Source organism: Selaginella moellendorffii, unplaced genomic scaffold (genome assembly GCF_000143415.4).
Source record: "Selaginella moellendorffii unplaced genomic scaffold, v1.0 SELMOscaffold_86, whole genome shotgun sequence".
Lineage (NCBI taxonomy): Eukaryota > Viridiplantae > Streptophyta > Lycopodiopsida > Selaginellales > Selaginellaceae > Selaginella > Selaginella moellendorffii.
Genome location: NW_003314347.1, coordinates 518,755 through 536,885, shown reverse-complemented (window position 1 = coordinate 536,885; position 18,131 = coordinate 518,755). Strand labels below are relative to the sequence as shown.

The 18,131-nt window shown below is 39.5% G+C and overlaps 1 protein-coding gene and 1 long non-coding RNA gene across 2 annotated transcripts; one reads left to right on the top strand and one right to left on the bottom strand.

Moving 5' to 3' along the window:
- Positions 1-1,499: 1,499 nt before the first annotated feature.
- On the bottom strand, positions 1,500-7,163 carry LOC9657509. The gene is made up of 12 exons (XM_024661877.1): positions 7,088-7,163; positions 4,561-4,664; positions 4,336-4,437; positions 4,001-4,036; positions 3,599-3,653; positions 3,283-3,365; positions 3,170-3,231; positions 3,052-3,066; positions 2,503-2,992; positions 2,231-2,448; positions 1,826-2,146; positions 1,500-1,767 (listed from the first exon to the last, which is right to left on the bottom strand). The coding sequence occupies exons 1-11, from the start codon at positions 7,161-7,163 to the stop codon at positions 1,834-1,836; spliced, it is 1,554 nt and encodes a 517-aa protein (XP_024517645.1). The 3' UTR covers positions 1,500-1,767; positions 1,826-1,833.
- A 116-nt stretch (positions 7,164-7,279) lies between these two features.
- On the top strand, positions 7,280-7,875 carry LOC112341574. The gene is made up of 2 exons (XR_002990592.1): positions 7,280-7,662; positions 7,762-7,875. It is a non-coding gene; the product is annotated as an uncharacterized LOC112341574 (long non-coding RNA).
- Positions 7,876-18,131: the final 10,256 nt, after the last annotated feature.

Below are 18,131 nucleotides of genomic sequence, written 5' to 3'. Positions count from 1 at the left end.
CATGGCTTTTAGGCCTCTAGAAGATGCTATAAATATATTTACATTAGGTATGCTTCAAATCCACAGTGTACGTTGATTATTTCATGGGGAAGTTTTAAAAAGATTGATCATTTATTCATATGCTACCTAATATACTTCTGGAATTAAATAGTTTGAACAAAATCTTTTAAAGTTGAAACTGTGGATATTGCTAGCATTGTTGGGTAATTATATGGTACTTTGAAAAGTATCAAAAGAAAATTTCTGAAAGAGACTCTTAGTGTGAAACACTTGAGTAATTTTGTGGAGGTTACTAAAGATGAATTTATCAAGTTTATAAATGCTGAAAAGGAATAACATAAGCATGTCTTAAATTATACTTTTATTCTAGAGAGCAAAGGAGATGGGAGCTTAAGCTCTTACTTAAATTTAAATAAGGACTGCGTTCAAAAACTATACATTGATATGTTAGCTAGAATGGGAAAAGATATAGGCATATTCAATGTTACAAAACTGTTTAGCCCAAAGAATTATTCAAATAAGGAAAAATTGGATAACAACTTTTACAAATGGCTAAATATTTTACTGAACTAGTATGGTGCTTTTGTTGATGGGGAAAAATGTAAAGGAGAATTCACAAAGTTTGTAACTATTATGCAAAGTAATCTGTTGACAAAAAATAAGCTAGTCGCTTGGCAAATATGCAGAGATGATATTTCCATGATAGATATATGTTTTAATTTGATAGAATTATGCAAAATTATCTCTTTGATACCTGTGAGCACTACTTGTGCTGAAGGTGGATTTTCTTATCAAAATCAGTTAAAAACTACTTCAAAATGCTATTTAAATATTGAAACTTTAAATGATTTGATATTCATTTATTTAAATGGTGATAATGAGTACAACAAGATCAATTAGGGGCATGTTTATGATGCATGTCATCAAAAAAAGCAAACAAAGATTTTGTGTAATTGAATTAGTTGTATTAAAAAGTTTTTTATATATAAATATCTATATATTTGGAGGTATAAATTAATTTTTATCTTGCACAATGAAAGAAAATTGTAATATTCACAAGAAGGAAAAGAAAGTTTGCCCTGCAAATTTGAGGCTTGTGGCAATGGCAATAGTGTTCAGTAGCAATCTGCCCTGTCCAAGCTTTGCGTTTGTTACACCACTTCGTAGTACTACTCCTCGAGCCAACACAAGGTTCTTAAGTATAAGATAGAAACATCACTACTCCAGTTTTTTCTTTCCCACCACCTAAGCTTAGTAAGTGGCAAACTATAAGACCTGGTTGAAAGGGAGAGTTCTGCACAGTACACACAAAAAGATGGCCATGCCGTGTGTTTGAAGCCGACTTTTCTCTAGGCCTGGAAGAAGAAGCTTTAAGTTTATGGAGAATTTATAGAGCAAGAGTACGAGATACAACAGGTTTCTATATACTATTATTCCCTTCCACGGCTGTGCAATAGTTTGTTGTGCAACAGTAGAAAGGGCGCTACCGAGACGAAGAAAACAGTCTTGTGTGTGTCAGATCATTGTTGTCAAACAACATTGATCAATCTGGAATCGCAGCACTAGTGCTCCAGTTTCTCGTCTGACCGTTTGTCGTGTGAAAGTTTTAGCTCTTTGAAGTTGCTCTCTCCACTCATCTTCACGGACAGAAGTAATTAGCTCCTTTCTTCGTCTTCTTCATTGATTCTTCTTCACTTTCTTCTCTACCTTTTCTTTCTTCCTCCTGTGTAGTTGTGGAGTTGTGGAGAGACTCTTAGAGATGATCACCTGGAAGGATCTTAGTGAGGCCGAAATCAGGAAAGCTGCAACGATAGTAATCAAGTACCTGCTTCGTCACCGGAGTAACTGCTTCAGGATTTCCGCTATCCCTGGATCCCTGGAAGCCATCATTTCCCTTTTAACCGCAGGAGAGAAGATAGTGCCAGAAGAACAGAGATACGGACTCGCTATCCTCAACAGGCTAGCCGTGGACCACAGGACATGCGTGCGAATCGGTAACACCAGCGGACTTATCTCCATCCTGGTTGCGTTTATCCAAGACGAAGACTGGAACTTCCTCGAAGTACGAACGTCGAGAAAAGTATTCCGTCGATCACTCGAGCTTTTGAGGACATTGGCTGGCGCGGGAGGAGATTCTGGACGGTCTCTGCGAAAGAAGATAGTGTCGGTAGTGTCAGCAGTAAGAAGTCTTCAAAGGATATGCAATCTCGAAGATTTGGAGCTACAGGACCTGGCAGTAGACGTGATCAAGCTGTTAGCAACCGAGGACGAGCTTAGAGATTGCATTGGTGCAACTGGAGGAGTTATCCAAAGCTTGATGGCCATATTTGCGAGAGAAACCGCACCGAACAGCCACCAGTTGAGCATCGCCATGAGAGCCGGGGAAGCCATATTTTTGCTCGTCCTCCAGTGTCCCAACAATTGCTCGAGGCTCCTCAGGCGCAAAAGCTACAGCCAAGGTGGCGTTAGCAAGACCCTCAAGAGCTTGATCAACATGCTCACCAAGCCAATTGGAGTCCATGCAGCCACAATTTTGCGAAGCTTGTGCGGTGAGCTTAACGACGAAGAAAAGTTGGAGCTTGGAGCAGCCATATCTCCCATCCTCCAGATGGTGCTGGAATCCACAGACAAGGAACAGCAGGCAGCCATCGGTTTGGCAGCAGCCATAATCCCCTGGCTCGACACACGTAACTTTGAACAAGGCGTGCTATCGCAACAATCACGGCTTTGCGAAAAAATCACAGAGCTTCTATCCCAGACAGCACCTTCTAGGAGCTTGAATCGTATCCGGCGATATAGCGTAGAGCTTCTGAACAGCTTGATGGCAAAGGACGCCAGGTTCTTGCGACGTTTTAGAGAAGACGGTGAAATGGAGGCGTCCCTGGAAGCAATGTCAGCGACTGCCTCAGACGAAGAAAACTTCTTAACGTTTTCGGGTTTTGTGGGACTTACCAAGCATTCCAGAAGCCTCGAGGAGCTCGTCAACAGCGCCCTATTGAACTTACATAGGCTGTAGCTTCACCTTTTCCAAAAAAAAACCAAAAATCATACCTCGAATGTGTCATGCTGTAAAGAAGAAAATACAAATTCAGTTTCAGCAACTTGCTCACGTAAACTCTAAAAAAAGAAAGAAAAAAATCAATCAACATCCAAAGAAGAAGAAGCTTACTTCATAGGAGATCCGAACTCGCAGCAACTTCGCTTACGCAATTGTAATTCACTAACAGAACGCTAAATAGGAAAGAAAACATGAATCAACATGAAAAATAAAGCTTCCTTTACTTCATAGAAGATCTCCTTTCTGAAATTGTGGTCACCACTACGCTGTTTTGAAACTTTCCAAGCATAGAGTTCGTACTTTTCCGCTGTCACGAAAGTTACATTATTAGAATCAGAACCACGAAGAGGTGAAATACAAGAAGTTTCAGGAGCAGCAAAACCTTTCAAAGGATATCATCCACCGCTCGAGTTTGTGACCGACATCAAGAAGAAAGACTTCTGGAACATTTCCATCTTGCTGTTGACTGAGGGAACCCGAGTTCTTGGCGGAAGTAGCGAGCTGGACTGGCAGGAGGCAAATTACATGAATACTCTCAACATCCGCTCGCTCGTGTTCGACAGAAAGCAGGCGGCTTTCGACCATAATCAGCACCCTGCACAGAATTCTAACAGTGTTACAGTTCAATTAAGAAAGATTTATACCAGGGAGTTGACGCCATGGTCTGTGGGAGTCATCCCGTTCGTAAATTTTCTTCCGACCAGGATCATCAGCCTCCTTTTGTAACTACTAGTCAATGTCCCGAGGCACAAAAGGAGCTCCTCGACAACTTGATGGCAAGGGACATGAAATTCTTAGCTCGCAAAGAACTTGTTTCATTTCCACCATTTGCTTTTCTAGACACGCAAAAAAGTGTTTAAGCTCGCCATCACCTAGCACAAAAATCACGTTCGAATATCACATGAAATGCCAAGGCTCTGTACCTCAATCTTCGATCAGTACGTCGTCCTCAAACACGTGGGTAGTGTGATCCACAACCTGCAACAAGAAAAAGGAGAAAACATAAGTCATGGTAACTACAAGCTCGATCAAATGATCTTACGTTGGTGTCACTGAGCTCCAAGTTGTAGAAGACCATCGAATCTCGATCATCGAAGAGAGGACCAGCGTGCCAAGTTCCTTCGTTTAGCTTGATGAAGCGAGGACCATCTATCTTGAAAACCTGGACGCTTGCATGAGAGGGAGGTAAATAGTAGTGGCCACCAGCGTTGGATCGAACAGCGCCCTCGTGTTACGATGAAGGATCCACAATGCTGGGAAGAGAGACCGCCATGTACCAAGGATGAGCTCCCACTGATCCCAGACACTGCGTGACCCTGGCGTGATGCGTTATCCTTTTGAATCGCAGCCCCGTTTTCTTGAGCTCCATGAGGTAGAATCTGCGCAAAGGAACCATCACTCACTCAATCACTACTGAGCCGCTGGAAATTTCGGCCACATTTTGCCTGCACTACCTGGGAATCCCATTCGCGAGATTGAGCTGCGCGTCTCCCGATCCATACTCGCATCCGTCGCCGATCTTTCCCAGGAGCTGGCCAAAAGGCCGGAAATTCACCTCCGTGATCGGCACTGCTCGCAGCTTGAGCCCCATCGAAGAACCCTAGCCCTGGCAATATCCAGCATAGTCAGCAAAGACAAACCATTCAACGGTCCATTGGTCAACGATAGTCAATTGTGGTCAACAGTGTCCAAACGACATCTATCCGCTACGGGCACTGAAACTTAAAGCGTAGAAAGGATATAAGCTATTGTAGCAGCGAATTTATGGCCAGAGAAACTTAAGGGGACAGCAACATTCTTAGAGTTTTCTCATTTTCTTCACTTTGTTCTTGGTTGTGGGCTATTTAATCTTTGAACTGGCAATGCAGATGCCACGGTACGAGTTTAAGATGCCATCACAAGGCATTTACTATCACTATGAAGTGCATGAAGGAACTTACAGCAATATCTCAACATCCCCGTAAGCTCTCCGATAGCAGCAGTCTCTTTAGAACTGTGGCACCCAAATCACATTTAGGGATGACAATGCAGGTCTCAAATTTGCACCTTGCAAAGCCTTGCAAAGGCATGTTTACCTTGCATTTGAAGACTAATTTCTAATTTGCCTTGCTACTTGAAAGAATTGTTCAATTTTCACTTTGCACTAATGAAGTATAGAAATATTTTAGTGTTGCCACTTGCAGGGCAAAGAAAATTCGCACATTGCAGTACAGATAATATTCTATTGAATATTATTAGAATATTGTAAGAATATCCTGGTGTCTAACCACCTGAATTCAATGAAGTTGACAGCAATAACATGGGATTGAAGCATTCTTTGCTATTGTGTATGGGAGGGAGAAAAGAAAGATAAATTAGCAAAATATTGCAAGGCAAGAGCTTCATGATTCCCTTTTTGGTAAAAGACTTAAAATTAGATTAGAGGATGAAGATCTTTCAACAACAAAAGAAAAAACTAATACTTCAACTAATCAAAAAAGGAAAAAGAATAGAACATTCAAAATTGAGTGGAAATTCAATTTTCCTTGGGTGTATTTTATAGTGGATGTTGAAGGCAAGCAAAGAATAAAATGTACGGCATATGTATATGCTAAAAAGATAATCCTTTTAGTATAGATGGTTCTTTGACTCTTCAAAAATCAATTTTAAAAAAGCATAACAATTCTAAACAACATCAACTAGTTATGGTTATTTGGGAAACAAAGAAAAAGAAAGGGTTATCTATCCCTAAATATGTTACTACTCAAGAAAATCAATACAAGAACAAATTGATTTCCTTAATGCAACATATGTACTTCATTGTGAATAAGGGATTACCTTTACAAAGCTATAAATCTTTGTGTGAATTTAGCAGGTTTATGGGAATGCCCTATATGCTAATCACCATAGAGTATAGGACTTGTGTAAATGCTATGAGTGAGAAAAAGTTTTTAAAATGCATAAAAAATGTGTGATGGAAAGATGTTTGCCAAGATATTCAAGCTAGTCCTTAATTTTCTATTATAGTGGATAACAATACTAATAGAAGTTTGAAAGCTCATCTTATCATATACATCTCTTTCCATATGCAAGAAGAAGAAAAAAGTCCGAATAAAACTTGTTTTTTGAAATTGATGGTAACTAAAGGCTGTAAGTAAATATGAGGCCATCAAAAGGTTTTGGAAGAAATGAACCTTAAAAAGGGAAAATGTGTTGCTATTAAAACTGATGGAGCTTTTATTATGGTTAAAGAACAATTTAGCCTAATGACAGGATTGAAACATAACATTCCACACTTGCTTGGAGTGCATTACTTAGTGCATAGATAAAGTTTAGTGGCTATTGAAATTGTGTATACATTTCTTAAGTTTGTGGTTGTTCAAAAGTTGTGCAATCAAATTTATAAATAGTTGCATACTTCTAGAAAAAGAGTTATAACTTTTAAGCCTCTAGAAGATGCTATGAATATATTTGCATTTGGTATACTTCAAATCCACGGTGTACATTAGTTATCTCATGAGAAAGTCTTAAAGAAAATGAACATCATAATACCAAGTCTTCTTATAGAATTTTAATTCTCTTCTATGAAGATATATCAATTTTTGACAAATTACACAATGCAATTTGCTATTCATATGCTATCTGATATACTTCTAAAATTGAATAGTCTGAACAAAATCTTTCAAAGTTAAAATTGTGGATATTGCTAGCATTGCTAGGTATTTAAATGGTACTTTGAAAAGTATCAGAAGAAAATTTCTAAAAGAGACTTTTGGTGTGAAACACTTAATTTTGTGGAGGCTACTAAAGATGAATTTATCAAGTTTATAGATACTAAAGGGGAATAACATAAACATGCCTTAAATTATACTCCTATTCCAGAGAGCAAAAGAGATGGGAGCATGAGCTCTTGCTTAGATTTAAACAAAGAGTGTGTTTAGAAACTATACATTGATATGCTAGCCAGAATAAAAAAGGATATAGGCATGTTCAATGCTACAAAATTGTTCAGCCCAAAGAATCTATCATAATAAAGTGGGAGTGCCAAACTTTCTGGGCCGCCGGATTCAGCCAATTGCAGCCGTCCGATGGGGGGTAACTGTAAAGGGGTTATTTCTTTAACCATGTCTTAGTGAATAATCGTGCTGATGTTTGCTCTCGGCCAATGGGAGGCGGCCAAGCTGTGTGGGGCAAGAGAAAAAAGCATTGTGACATGTGGCACATGCAAAGTGTTGACTAGATTGTGTCTTTCCTGAAATTAGAGAGCAATGCGCTCAAGTAAATGGTTAGTGAAGCTGCAGCTCCCAGATCTCCCAGGTAGAGATCTCCCACCCAAAGATCTCCCTCAATCGCCACAGCAATCTCCATGGGAACAAGTGCCAGCAGTAGATCCAGAGCTTAATGGGATGCCTTTCTACAGTCTCGCCACTGTTGCTCCTGGCATGGAAGATCTCTACCGCTGCTTTAGGGAAAGGGCATAGCCCTAAAGGAGAGCGAGTAAATGGCCAGTGAAGTTGAGGCTCCCAATCCCCGCAAGAACAGGCACCAGCAGCAGATCTGGAGCTGCAGGCTCTAGATCCACCATAGGATGCGAGCCCCCAGCGCCTCCACTAGTGACGACAGAGGTGAGCACTGGAGAGGAACTGGAAGATGCCATTTAGCCTCTCATACATTTTTCTTCTTTGTAATCATGTATTGATGATATATTGATTGGGCAATTACAGCAATTATATATGGGCATGAAACTTACATTTCAAACATGAGGTTGACAGTTACCATTAAACACGTTTATAAATCTTTTGACTAAGAACAAATATAGTTTATTAGGTTTTGAATTTATAGTTTGTGTTTAATATGTATATTATTTATTTTTTGTAATTCTTTTCTTAATTTTACTTGGGTCTGCATAGTAGTATTAGTGTTCTTAATATTTTTGAGTTTAAGGGTATATATAATTTTTTATTTCTAGGTTAGACTTTAATTTTTCAATAGTGCTGTTTTTTTTTAATTGAGCAATCCTCTATAGGATCTGAGTAATATATTAATGTTCTTAAAGTTTTAGTTATATATTTATTCATATTCCAAGTAAGCACATAATAATTAAATAATGCTTTCCCAAATTAATAATAGTTAATCTTAGTAATTCTTCTTTACTTTTATTTTAGTCTGGGTATTAATATATTAGTTTTTTACCATTTCAGGATTCTAAATTTGTTTGACTCCAAGTAAAAACATACTTTACATGTAACATCTAATTAAGAAAAATATTTTTTAGTAATTCTTCATTTAATTTTTTTGACTAAATATATTTATAATCTAATAACTATAAAAGAGTTATTCTTAACAATTTTTGTTTTTACACTTTTGTAAGCTGGGTGACTCCCAGAGTAGCAAGGGCGGCTAACTTTGTTGGTCATTTCCTTGTATTAAGTTTCATAAAATTTTAATATTCTAAATATATTCATATTCCCAAGTAGTACTTTGCATATATTATATTTATTACTAATATTTACTTACTAATTTTTCTTTTCTCACTTTAGGGATATATTAATATTCTAAATATATGGTCTATGTTATATAGTATTGTGTGTGTATATAGAGATATCAGAAGGAAAAAACAGTATAAAATTATTGATTTTTATACTCACTTAGCATTTGCTAGGCAACATATCACATGTAAAGTGTTAACCGGTATTAACATTCAACCTTTTGTAATGGAGACCCTTTGAAATTGAGAAGGTAAGTTCTAAAGTTTAGTGGAGAGTGTTTACTGTGATAGCAAACCTGACTATTGGTGCCTTTAAGTTGTGATTCAAGCTTAATATGTGAATTTCTTTCCCTCAATTTAAGGTCTTGTGAGCTTTGGCATGTGCTCTTGCCAATCCCTGGCAATGGCACCTCACAATTTCATCCCAAATGTGCAAATTCCTACATGACACCCTTATTTTCTCACTATAGCTACTGGTTTGCTACCTATTTTGGGAATTGAGATGAGCTATGATGCCACTGGAGCTGCTGTTGTAAGTTGATTTTCTTATAGTGAGATTGCATTTTCTCAAACTTCTTATCAAGTCACTAGCGATGGAAAGATTTTAGGAGAGTCACTAAGATTGCAGATACTTTTTTTCTCTCTTCTTCATTTTTATTTTGTTTTGTTTTGTTTCTTTGGATTCAAGGCAAAGTTGCTTCGACAGTATGGTGGTCTGATGCCTCTAGCAACATGTCTAAACCACAAGCTTGCAGCAGTAGCTGTGGCAATTGATCCTTAGCTTAAATTTATGCTTGGATGGTGACATTCTTTGTGATCTTTCTATTGGGAGGATTATGTTGGGCACCATATTGAAGAATTGCTTGGCATGTAGTTTCTCAACCACTGGCATCAGAGAAGCAGCTTACATTCTTCTCATTGTGGCAGATTCACATGGCCACCAAAATGGTAAGTTTTTTACTTTCTTTACAATTCATAGGTGCAAAGATTGGGACATTCGGTGTTGAGTGCTGACCAAACTTTGACAGTAGGTTCTATCTCTTGTTAGGAAGTGTGGTATCAAAAGATTTTATGTTATCCAGATGGCAATGCATAGTGTTCTTGCTAATTTAACCAATGACAAGTTGTACCCATGATAAATGATGTATATCTTTGGTGGCATCACTAGATCAACATCCAAAACTGCCAAAGATTTGAATTCTGGTTTCATGTTGGTCGGTATGTTTGTCAGGTTGAGTGAATATTTATTTTTAAGTGAACAGCTTTATTTTTAATGCTTTACTAATAAATTAATCAACTTTACCTAAACTTATTCTGTTTTATAAATTTAAATATTAAACTAGAATATATTAGATGGCATATTTAAATATCACTATAATATATGAAACCCAACACCAAGTGATGTGGGTTGACTTAGTTTTATAAATGTGTAGGATCATGATCAAGTGTTAATATAAGAAAATTAAACAATTTCAACATTAGAAGTACATATTATATTTTTATATGTAGCCTTATTTATTTAAAATCCCTGCAAAATGCTAAACTTAATTGCCCTGCAAATTTGAGGCTTGTGGCAGTGGCAATAGTGTTCAGTAGCAGTCTGCCCTGTCCAAGCTTTGCATTCGTTACACCACTTCATAGTACTACTCCTTGAGCCAACACAAGGTTCTTAAGTATACAATAGAAACATCACTATGTGAGAAGAAATATCCAGTTTTTTCTTTCCCAAGTAAGTGGCAAACTATAAGACCTGGTTGAAAGGGAGAGTTCTGCACAGTACACACTAAAAGATGGCCATGCCGCGTGTTTGAAGCCGACTTTTCTCTAGGCCTGGAAGAAGAAGCTTTTAACTTTATGGAGAATTTATAGAGCAATACAAGATACAACAGGTTTCTATATACTATTATTCCCTTCCACGGCTGTGCGATAGTTTGTTGTGCAACAGTAGAAAGGGCTTTACCGACGAAGAAAACAGTCTTGTGTGTGTCAGATCATTGTTGTCAAACAACATTGATCGATCTGGAATCGCAGCACTAGTGCCAGATCGCTCCAGTTTCCCGTCTGACCGTTTGTCGTGTGAAAGTTTTAGCTCTTTGAAGTTGCTCTCCACTCATCTTCACGGACAGCAGTAATTAGCTCCTTTCTTCGTCTTCTTCATTGATTCTTCTTCGCTTTCTTCTCTACTTTTTCTTTCTTCCTCCTGTGTAGTTCGTGCTGCTTCTGTGGAGAGCACCAGCCCAAGCTATACCACAAAGTCCATCCTACTGTAGCGATAGTCATCAACAGTATAGTGGTCATGTTCTTGAGAGATCCTACCGCGATTTAACGAGCAAGAAAGGGAGTGATGTTTGCATGGCGGGACAAGCATGGCACAGGTTTTGTAGATCCCTATACGAGTCTTTAGCTTCCTTTCGTTGAGGGGTCAAAAAATTCAAGCTTTGTTCTTTTCTCATGAATATTTTTTCATCCCAAATCTCATTCCACTCCTTGTCTCTAGCTTACTTGCTTATGCCAGCAACATGAGAAAGACATTCAAGCGGCTTTGAAGTCGTCAATACCACGGTCACCAGTCTTAGCTGGACCCACGCAACAGCTGCCTCCTCAAATGCCCAGAACTCCTCGAACACTAAACATGGATTCGAGGAACAGCAGACAGTCTGCCGGTGCCCCCAAGAGTACCGTTCACTTTGCGGACGAGATAACCATTCAAGTTCCTTCTTCCGGCTCTGCTCTCGCTACTCCACCTTCTCCACCTTCAGGCACTAGAACCCTCAACACCAGTGAGTTGTGGTCGGTTTTTTCTCCACATCCGGAAGTCGAGCAGCAGTCTTCCACTCCCAAGCCTTCAGCTCCAGTGAAATGGAGTTATTTAAGACGACGAGGGCAGCAGTCTTCCACTGCCCAGCCTTCAGCTAATTCCCAATCACCAGAGCAGCGTCTCAATCTGATAGCTTTCAGGCTCGCAGTTCTTGAAAAGTTCGCCACTGGCCTCGGGAAACTGGCCTTCGTCTGGGCAACTGTTGTTCTCCTCGGTGGATTCGTGAGCAACATTCAGGCCAAAGACTTTTGGACGATATCGGCCGTGCTGCTGACTGAAGGAACGCGGGTTTTCAGTCGAAGTAGCGAGTTGGAATGGCAGCAGGCAAATTACAGCTTGGGAATTCTCGGCTTCAGATCGTTCCTGTTCGACAAGAGCGCCAGATTAAGGCAGACGTTCTCTGCAGCCTTCGACCGTGACCACCCTGAACAGAACGTTAGCAGAGATCGACTTTCCAAAAAACCAGTAAAGAAAGATTTATACCAGGGATTCGGTGCCCGAAGAACTTGGTCCGTGGGAAGCGTCCCGCTCCTGCCGTATGTAAAGTTCCTCCCCACCAGGATCATCAGCCTTTTCATGTACTTGCTCCAGCTTGCTTCTGCAACAGTCACCGTATGTTTCTCAGTATATCGACTTGCCGAGCACGGCTTCAATGCCCAAGGAAAAAACACTGAGCAAGCACTTACGGTGTTTTACGCGATGATGCTGGCAGAAACGTCGCTATTCCTCCTGGAGAGAGCATATTGGGAATTCAAGCTTCGTTACCAGAGGTTGCTGGAAGTAGTCACTCGAACGTGTGAGCTTGATCAAGTCGACATTGAAACCATGAAGCAGTACTGGTACACATTGTACTCACGATCGCTGAACGGAAGCGTGTTTGATGGCCTGGGAATGGACCTTATCGATTTCACCGTCGAGAAGCTGCAGTCAAGCATAAGGGAAGAGCAGCTCGGTAGCGTCAACATACTGTCAGCTCTTGTCTCAAAAGGAGATTCAATAAAAGAAACGCGACGGAGGATTGGTACCACGCCCGGAGTTGTGGAGAGACTCTTAGAGATGATCACCTGGAAGGATCCTAGTGAGGCCGAAATCAGGAAAGCTGCAACCATAGTAATCAAGCACCTGGTTCGTCACCGCCGTAACTGCTTCAGGATTTCCGCTATCCCTGGATCCCTGGAGGCCCTCACTGCTCTTTTAGCCGCAAGAGAGGAGGAAGTGCTAGAAGAAAAGAGCTACAGACTCACTATCCTCAACGGGCTAGCCGTGGACCACAGGATATGCGTGCGAATCGGTAACACCAGCGGACTTATCTCCATCCTGGTTGAATTTATCCAAGACGAAGACTGGCACTTCCCCAGAGCACAAACGTCGAGAGAAGTATTCCGTCGATCACTCGAGCTTTTGAGGACATTGGCTCGCGTGGGAGGAGATTCTGGACGGTCACTGCGAAAGAAGATAGTTTCGGTAGTGTCAGCAGTAAGAAGTCTTCAAAGGATATGCAATCTCGAAGATTTGGAGCTACAAAACCTGGCAGTAGACGTGATCAAGCTGCTAGCAACCGAGGACGAGCTTAGAGATTGCATTGGCGCGACTGGAGGAGTTATCCAAAGCTTGATGGCCATATTTGCGAGAGAAACCGCACCAAACAAGTTGACCATCGCCATTGGAGCCGGGGAAGCCATAGTTGTGCTCGTTCTCCAGTGTCCCAACAATTGCTCGAGGCTCCTCATGCACAAAAGCTACAGAAAAGGTGGCGTTAGCAAGACCCTCAAGAACTTGATCAACATGCTCACCAAGCCAGTTGGAGTCCATGCAGCCACAATTTTGCGAAGCTTGTGCGGTGACCTTAACGACGAAGAAAAGTTGGAGCTTGGAGCAGCCATATCTCGCATCATCCAGATGGTGCTGGAATCCACGGACAAGGAACAGCAGGCAGCCATCGGTTTGGCAGCAGCCATAATCCCCTGGCTCGACACACGTAACTTTGAACAAGGCGTGCTATCGCAACAATCACGGCTTTGCGAAAAAATCACAGAGCTTCTATCCCAGACAGCACCTTCTAGGAGCTTGAATCGTATCCGGCGATATAGCGTAGAGCTTCTGAACAGCTTGATGGCAAAGGACGCCAGGTTCTTGCGACGTTTTAGAGAAGACGGTGAAGTGGAGGCGTCCCTGGAAGCAATGTCAGCGACTGCCTCAGACGAAGAAAACTTCTTAACGTTTTCGGGTTTTGTGGGACTTACGAAGCATTCCAGAAGCCTCGAGGAGCTCGTCAACAGCGCCCTATTGAACTTACATAGGCTGTAGCTTCACCTTTTCCAAAAAAAAAACCAAAAATCATACCTCGATTGTAAAAATACAAATTCAGTTTCAGCAACTTGCTCACGTAAACTCTAAAAAAAGAAAGAAAAAAATCAATCAACATCCAAAAATGAAGCAGCTTACTTCAAAGGAGATCTGAAGTCGCAGCAACTTCGCTCACGCAATTGTAATTCACTAACAGAACTCTAAATAGGAAAGAAAACATTAATCAACATGAAAAATAAAGCTTCCTTCACTGCATAGAAGATCTCCTTTCTGAAATTGTACTCCACACTGATTTGAAACTTTCCAAGCATAGAGTTCGTACTTTTCCGCTGTCACGAAAGTTAGATTATTAAAATCAGAACCACGAAGAGCTGAAATAACAATAAGTTTCAGGAGCAGCAAAACCTTTCAAAGGATATCATCCACCGCTCGAGTTTGTGACCGACATGAAGAAGAAAGACTTCTGGAACATTTCCATCTTGCTGTTGACTGAGGTAACCCGAGTTCTTGGCGGAAGTAGCAAGCTGGACTGGCAGGAGGCAAATTACATGAATACTCTCAGCATCCGTTCGCTCGTGTTCGACAAAGCAGGCTTTCGACCATAATCAGCACCCTGCACAGAATTCTAACAGTGTTACAGTTCAATTAAGAAAGATTTATACCAGGGAGTTGACGCCATGGTCTGTGGGAGTCATCCCGTTCGTAAATTTTCTTCCGACCAGGATCATCAGCCTCATCTTGTACATCCTTCAACTACTAGTCAGTGTCCCGAGGCACAAAAGGAGCTCCTCGACAACTTGATGGCAAGGGACATGAAATTCTTAGCTCGCAAAGAACTTGTTTCATTTCCACCATTTGCTTTTCTAGACACGCAAAAAAAGTGTTTCAGCTCGCCAGCACCTAGCACAAAAATCACGCTCGAATATCACATGAAATGCCAAGGCTCTGTACCTCAATCTTCGATCAGTACGTCGTCCTCAAACACGTGGGTAGTGTGATCCACAACCTGCAACAAGAAAAAGGAGAAAACATAAGTCATGGTAACTACAAGCTCGATCGAATGATTTTACGTTGGTGTCACTGAGCTCCAAGTTGTAGAAGACCATCGAATCTCGATCGCCAAAGAGAGGACCAGCGTGCCAAGTTCCTTCGTTTAGCTTGATGAAGCGAGGACCATCTATCTTGAAAACCTGGACGCTTGCATGAGAGGGAGGTAAATAGGAGTGGCCACCAGCGTTGGATCGAACAGCGCCCTCGTGTTGCGATGAAGGATCCACAATGCTGGGAAGAGAGACCGCCATGTACCAAGGATGAGCTCCCACTGATCCCAGACACTGCGTGACCCTGGCGTGATGCGTTATCCTTTTGAATCGCAGCCCCGTTTTCTTGAGCTCCATGAGGTAGAATCTGCGCAAAGGAACCATCACTCACTCAATCACTACCGAGCCGCTGGAAATTTCGGCCACATTTTGCCTGCACTACCTGGGAATCCCATTCGCGAGATTGAGCTGCGCGTCTCCCGATCCATACTCGCATCCGTCGCCGATCTTTCCCAGGAGCTGGCCAAGGCCGGAAATTATCCTCCGTGATCGGCACTGCTCGCAGCTTGAGCCCCATCGAAGAACCCTAGCCCTGGCAATATCGCCCAGCGCAGGAATCGAACCCAGCATAGTCAGCCAAGTCAACGGTCCATTGGTCAACGATAGTCAATTGTGGTCAACAGTGTCCAAACGACATCTATCCGCTACGGGCACTGAAACTTAAAGCGTAGAAAGGACATAAGCTATTGTAGCAGCGAATTTATGGCCAGAGAAACTTAAGGGGACAGCAACATTCTTAGAGTTTTCTCATTTTCTTCACTTTGTTCTTGGTTGTGGGCCATTTAATCTTTGAACTGGCAATGCAGATGCCATGGTACGAGTTTAAGATGCCATCACAAGGCATTTACTATCACTGTGAAGTGCATGAAGGAACTTACAGCAATATCTCAACATCCTTGTAAGCTCTTCTATAGCAACAATCTCTTTAGAACTATGGCACCCAAATCACATTTAGGGAGACAATGTAGGCCTCAAATTTCCACCCTACAAAGCCCTGCAAAGCCCTGCAAAGGCATGTTTACCTTGCATTTGAAGACTGATTTCTAATTTGCCTTGCTATTTGAAAGAAATGTTCAATTTTCACTTTGTACTAATGAAGTATAGAAATATTTTAGTTGCCACTTGCAGGGCAAAGAAAATTCTTACATTGCAGTATAGATAATATTCTATCTAATATTATTAAAAATATTGTAAAAATATCCTGATGTCTAACCACCTGAATTCAATGAAGTTGACATGGATTAGGACTAGGGCAAATGGGAAAGCAGCGATAGTGACAGCAACAACATAGGATTGAAGCATTTTTTGCTATTGCCTATGAGAGGGAAAAAAAAAATATAAATTAACAAAATATTGCAAGGCAAAAGCTTTATAATTCCCTTTTTGGTGAAGGATTTAAAATTAGATCAGAGGATGAAGATCTTTCAACAACAGAAAAAGAAACTAATACTACAACCAATAAAAAGAGGAAAAAGAATAAAACATTCAGAATTGAGTGGAAACTTAGTTTTCCTTGGGTGTATCTTGTGATAGATGTTGAAGGCAATTAAAAAATAAAATGTATGATATATGTATATGCTAAAAAGTATAATTTTTTTGGTAAGGATGGTTCTTTGACTTTTCAAAAACCAATTTTAAAATAGCATAATAATTCCAAATAACATCAATTAGCTATAGTTATTTGGGAAGTAAAGAAAAAAGAAAGGGTTATCTATCCTTAAATATATTACTGCTCAAAAAGATCAACACAAAAATAAATTGATTTCCTTAATGCAACACATGTACTTCATTGTGAATAAAGGATTACCTTTACAAAGCTATAAATCTTTGTGTGAATTTAATAGGTTTATAGAAATGCCCTATATGCCAATCACCATAGAGTATAAGGCTTATATGAATGCTATGAGTGGAAAAAAGTTTGTAAAATGCAAAAAAGATATGTGATGGAAAGATGTTTGCCAAAATATTTGAGCTAGTCCTTACTTTTCTATTATGGTGGATAACAATACTGATAAAAGTTTGGAATCTCATCTTATCATATACATCTCTTTCCATATGCAAGAAAAAGAAAAAAGTCTGAATAAAACTTACTTTTTCAAATTGATGGTAACTAAAGGTTGTAAATAAATATGAAGCCATCAAAAAGGTTTTGGAAGAAATGAACTTTAAAAAGGGAAAATGTGTTGTTATTGAAACTGATGGAGCTTTTATTATGGTTGGAAAATAATTTGGTCTAGTGACAATATTGAAACATAACATTCCACACTTGCTTGGAGTGCATTACTTAACACATAAATAAAGTTTAGTGGCTATTGAAGTTGTGCATGCATTTTTTAAACTTATGATTGTTCAAAAGCTATGCAATCAAATTTATAAATGGTTGCATACTTTTAGAAAAAGAGTCATGGCTTTTAGGCCTCTAGAAGATGCTATAAATATATTTACATTAGGTATGCTTCAAATCCACAGTGTACGTTGATTATTTCATGGGGAAGTTTTAAAAAGATTGATCATTTATTCATATGCTACCTAATATACTTCTGGAATTAAATAGTTTGAACAAAATCTTTTAAAGTTGAAACTGTGGATATTGCTAGCATTGTTGGGTAATTATATGGTACTTTGAAAAGTATCAAAAGAAAATTTCTGAAAGAGACTCTTAGTGTGAAACACTTGAGTAATTTTGTGGAGGTTACTAAAGATGAATTTATCAAGTTTATAAATGCTGAAAAGGAATAACATAAGCATGTCTTAAATTATACTTCTATTCTAGAGAGCAAAGGAGATGGGAGCTTAAGCTCTTACTTAAATTTAAATAAGGAGTGTGTTCAAAAACTATACATTGATATGTTAGCTAGAATGGGAAAAGATATAGGCATATTTAATACTACAAAACTGTTCAGCCCAAAGAATTATTCAAATGATAAGGAAAAATTGGATAACAACTTTTACAAATGGCTAAATATTTTACTGAACTAATATGGTGCTTTTGTTGATGGGGAAAAATGTAAAGGAGAATTCACAAAGTTTGTAACTATTATGCAAAGTAATCTGTTAACAAAAAATAAGCTAGTCGCTTGGCAAATATGCAGAGATGATATTTCCATGATAGATATATGTTTTAATTTGATAGAATTATGCAAAATTATCTCTTTGATACCTGTGAGCACTACTTGTGCTGAAGGTGGATTTTCTTATCAAAATCAGTTAAAAACTACTTCAAAATGCTATTTAAATATTGAAACTTTAAATGATTTGATATTCATCTATTTAAATGGTGATAATGAGTACAACAAGATCAATTAGGGGCATGTTTATGATGCATGTCATCAAAAAAAGCAAACAAAGATTTTGTGTAATTGAATTAGTTGTATTAAAAAG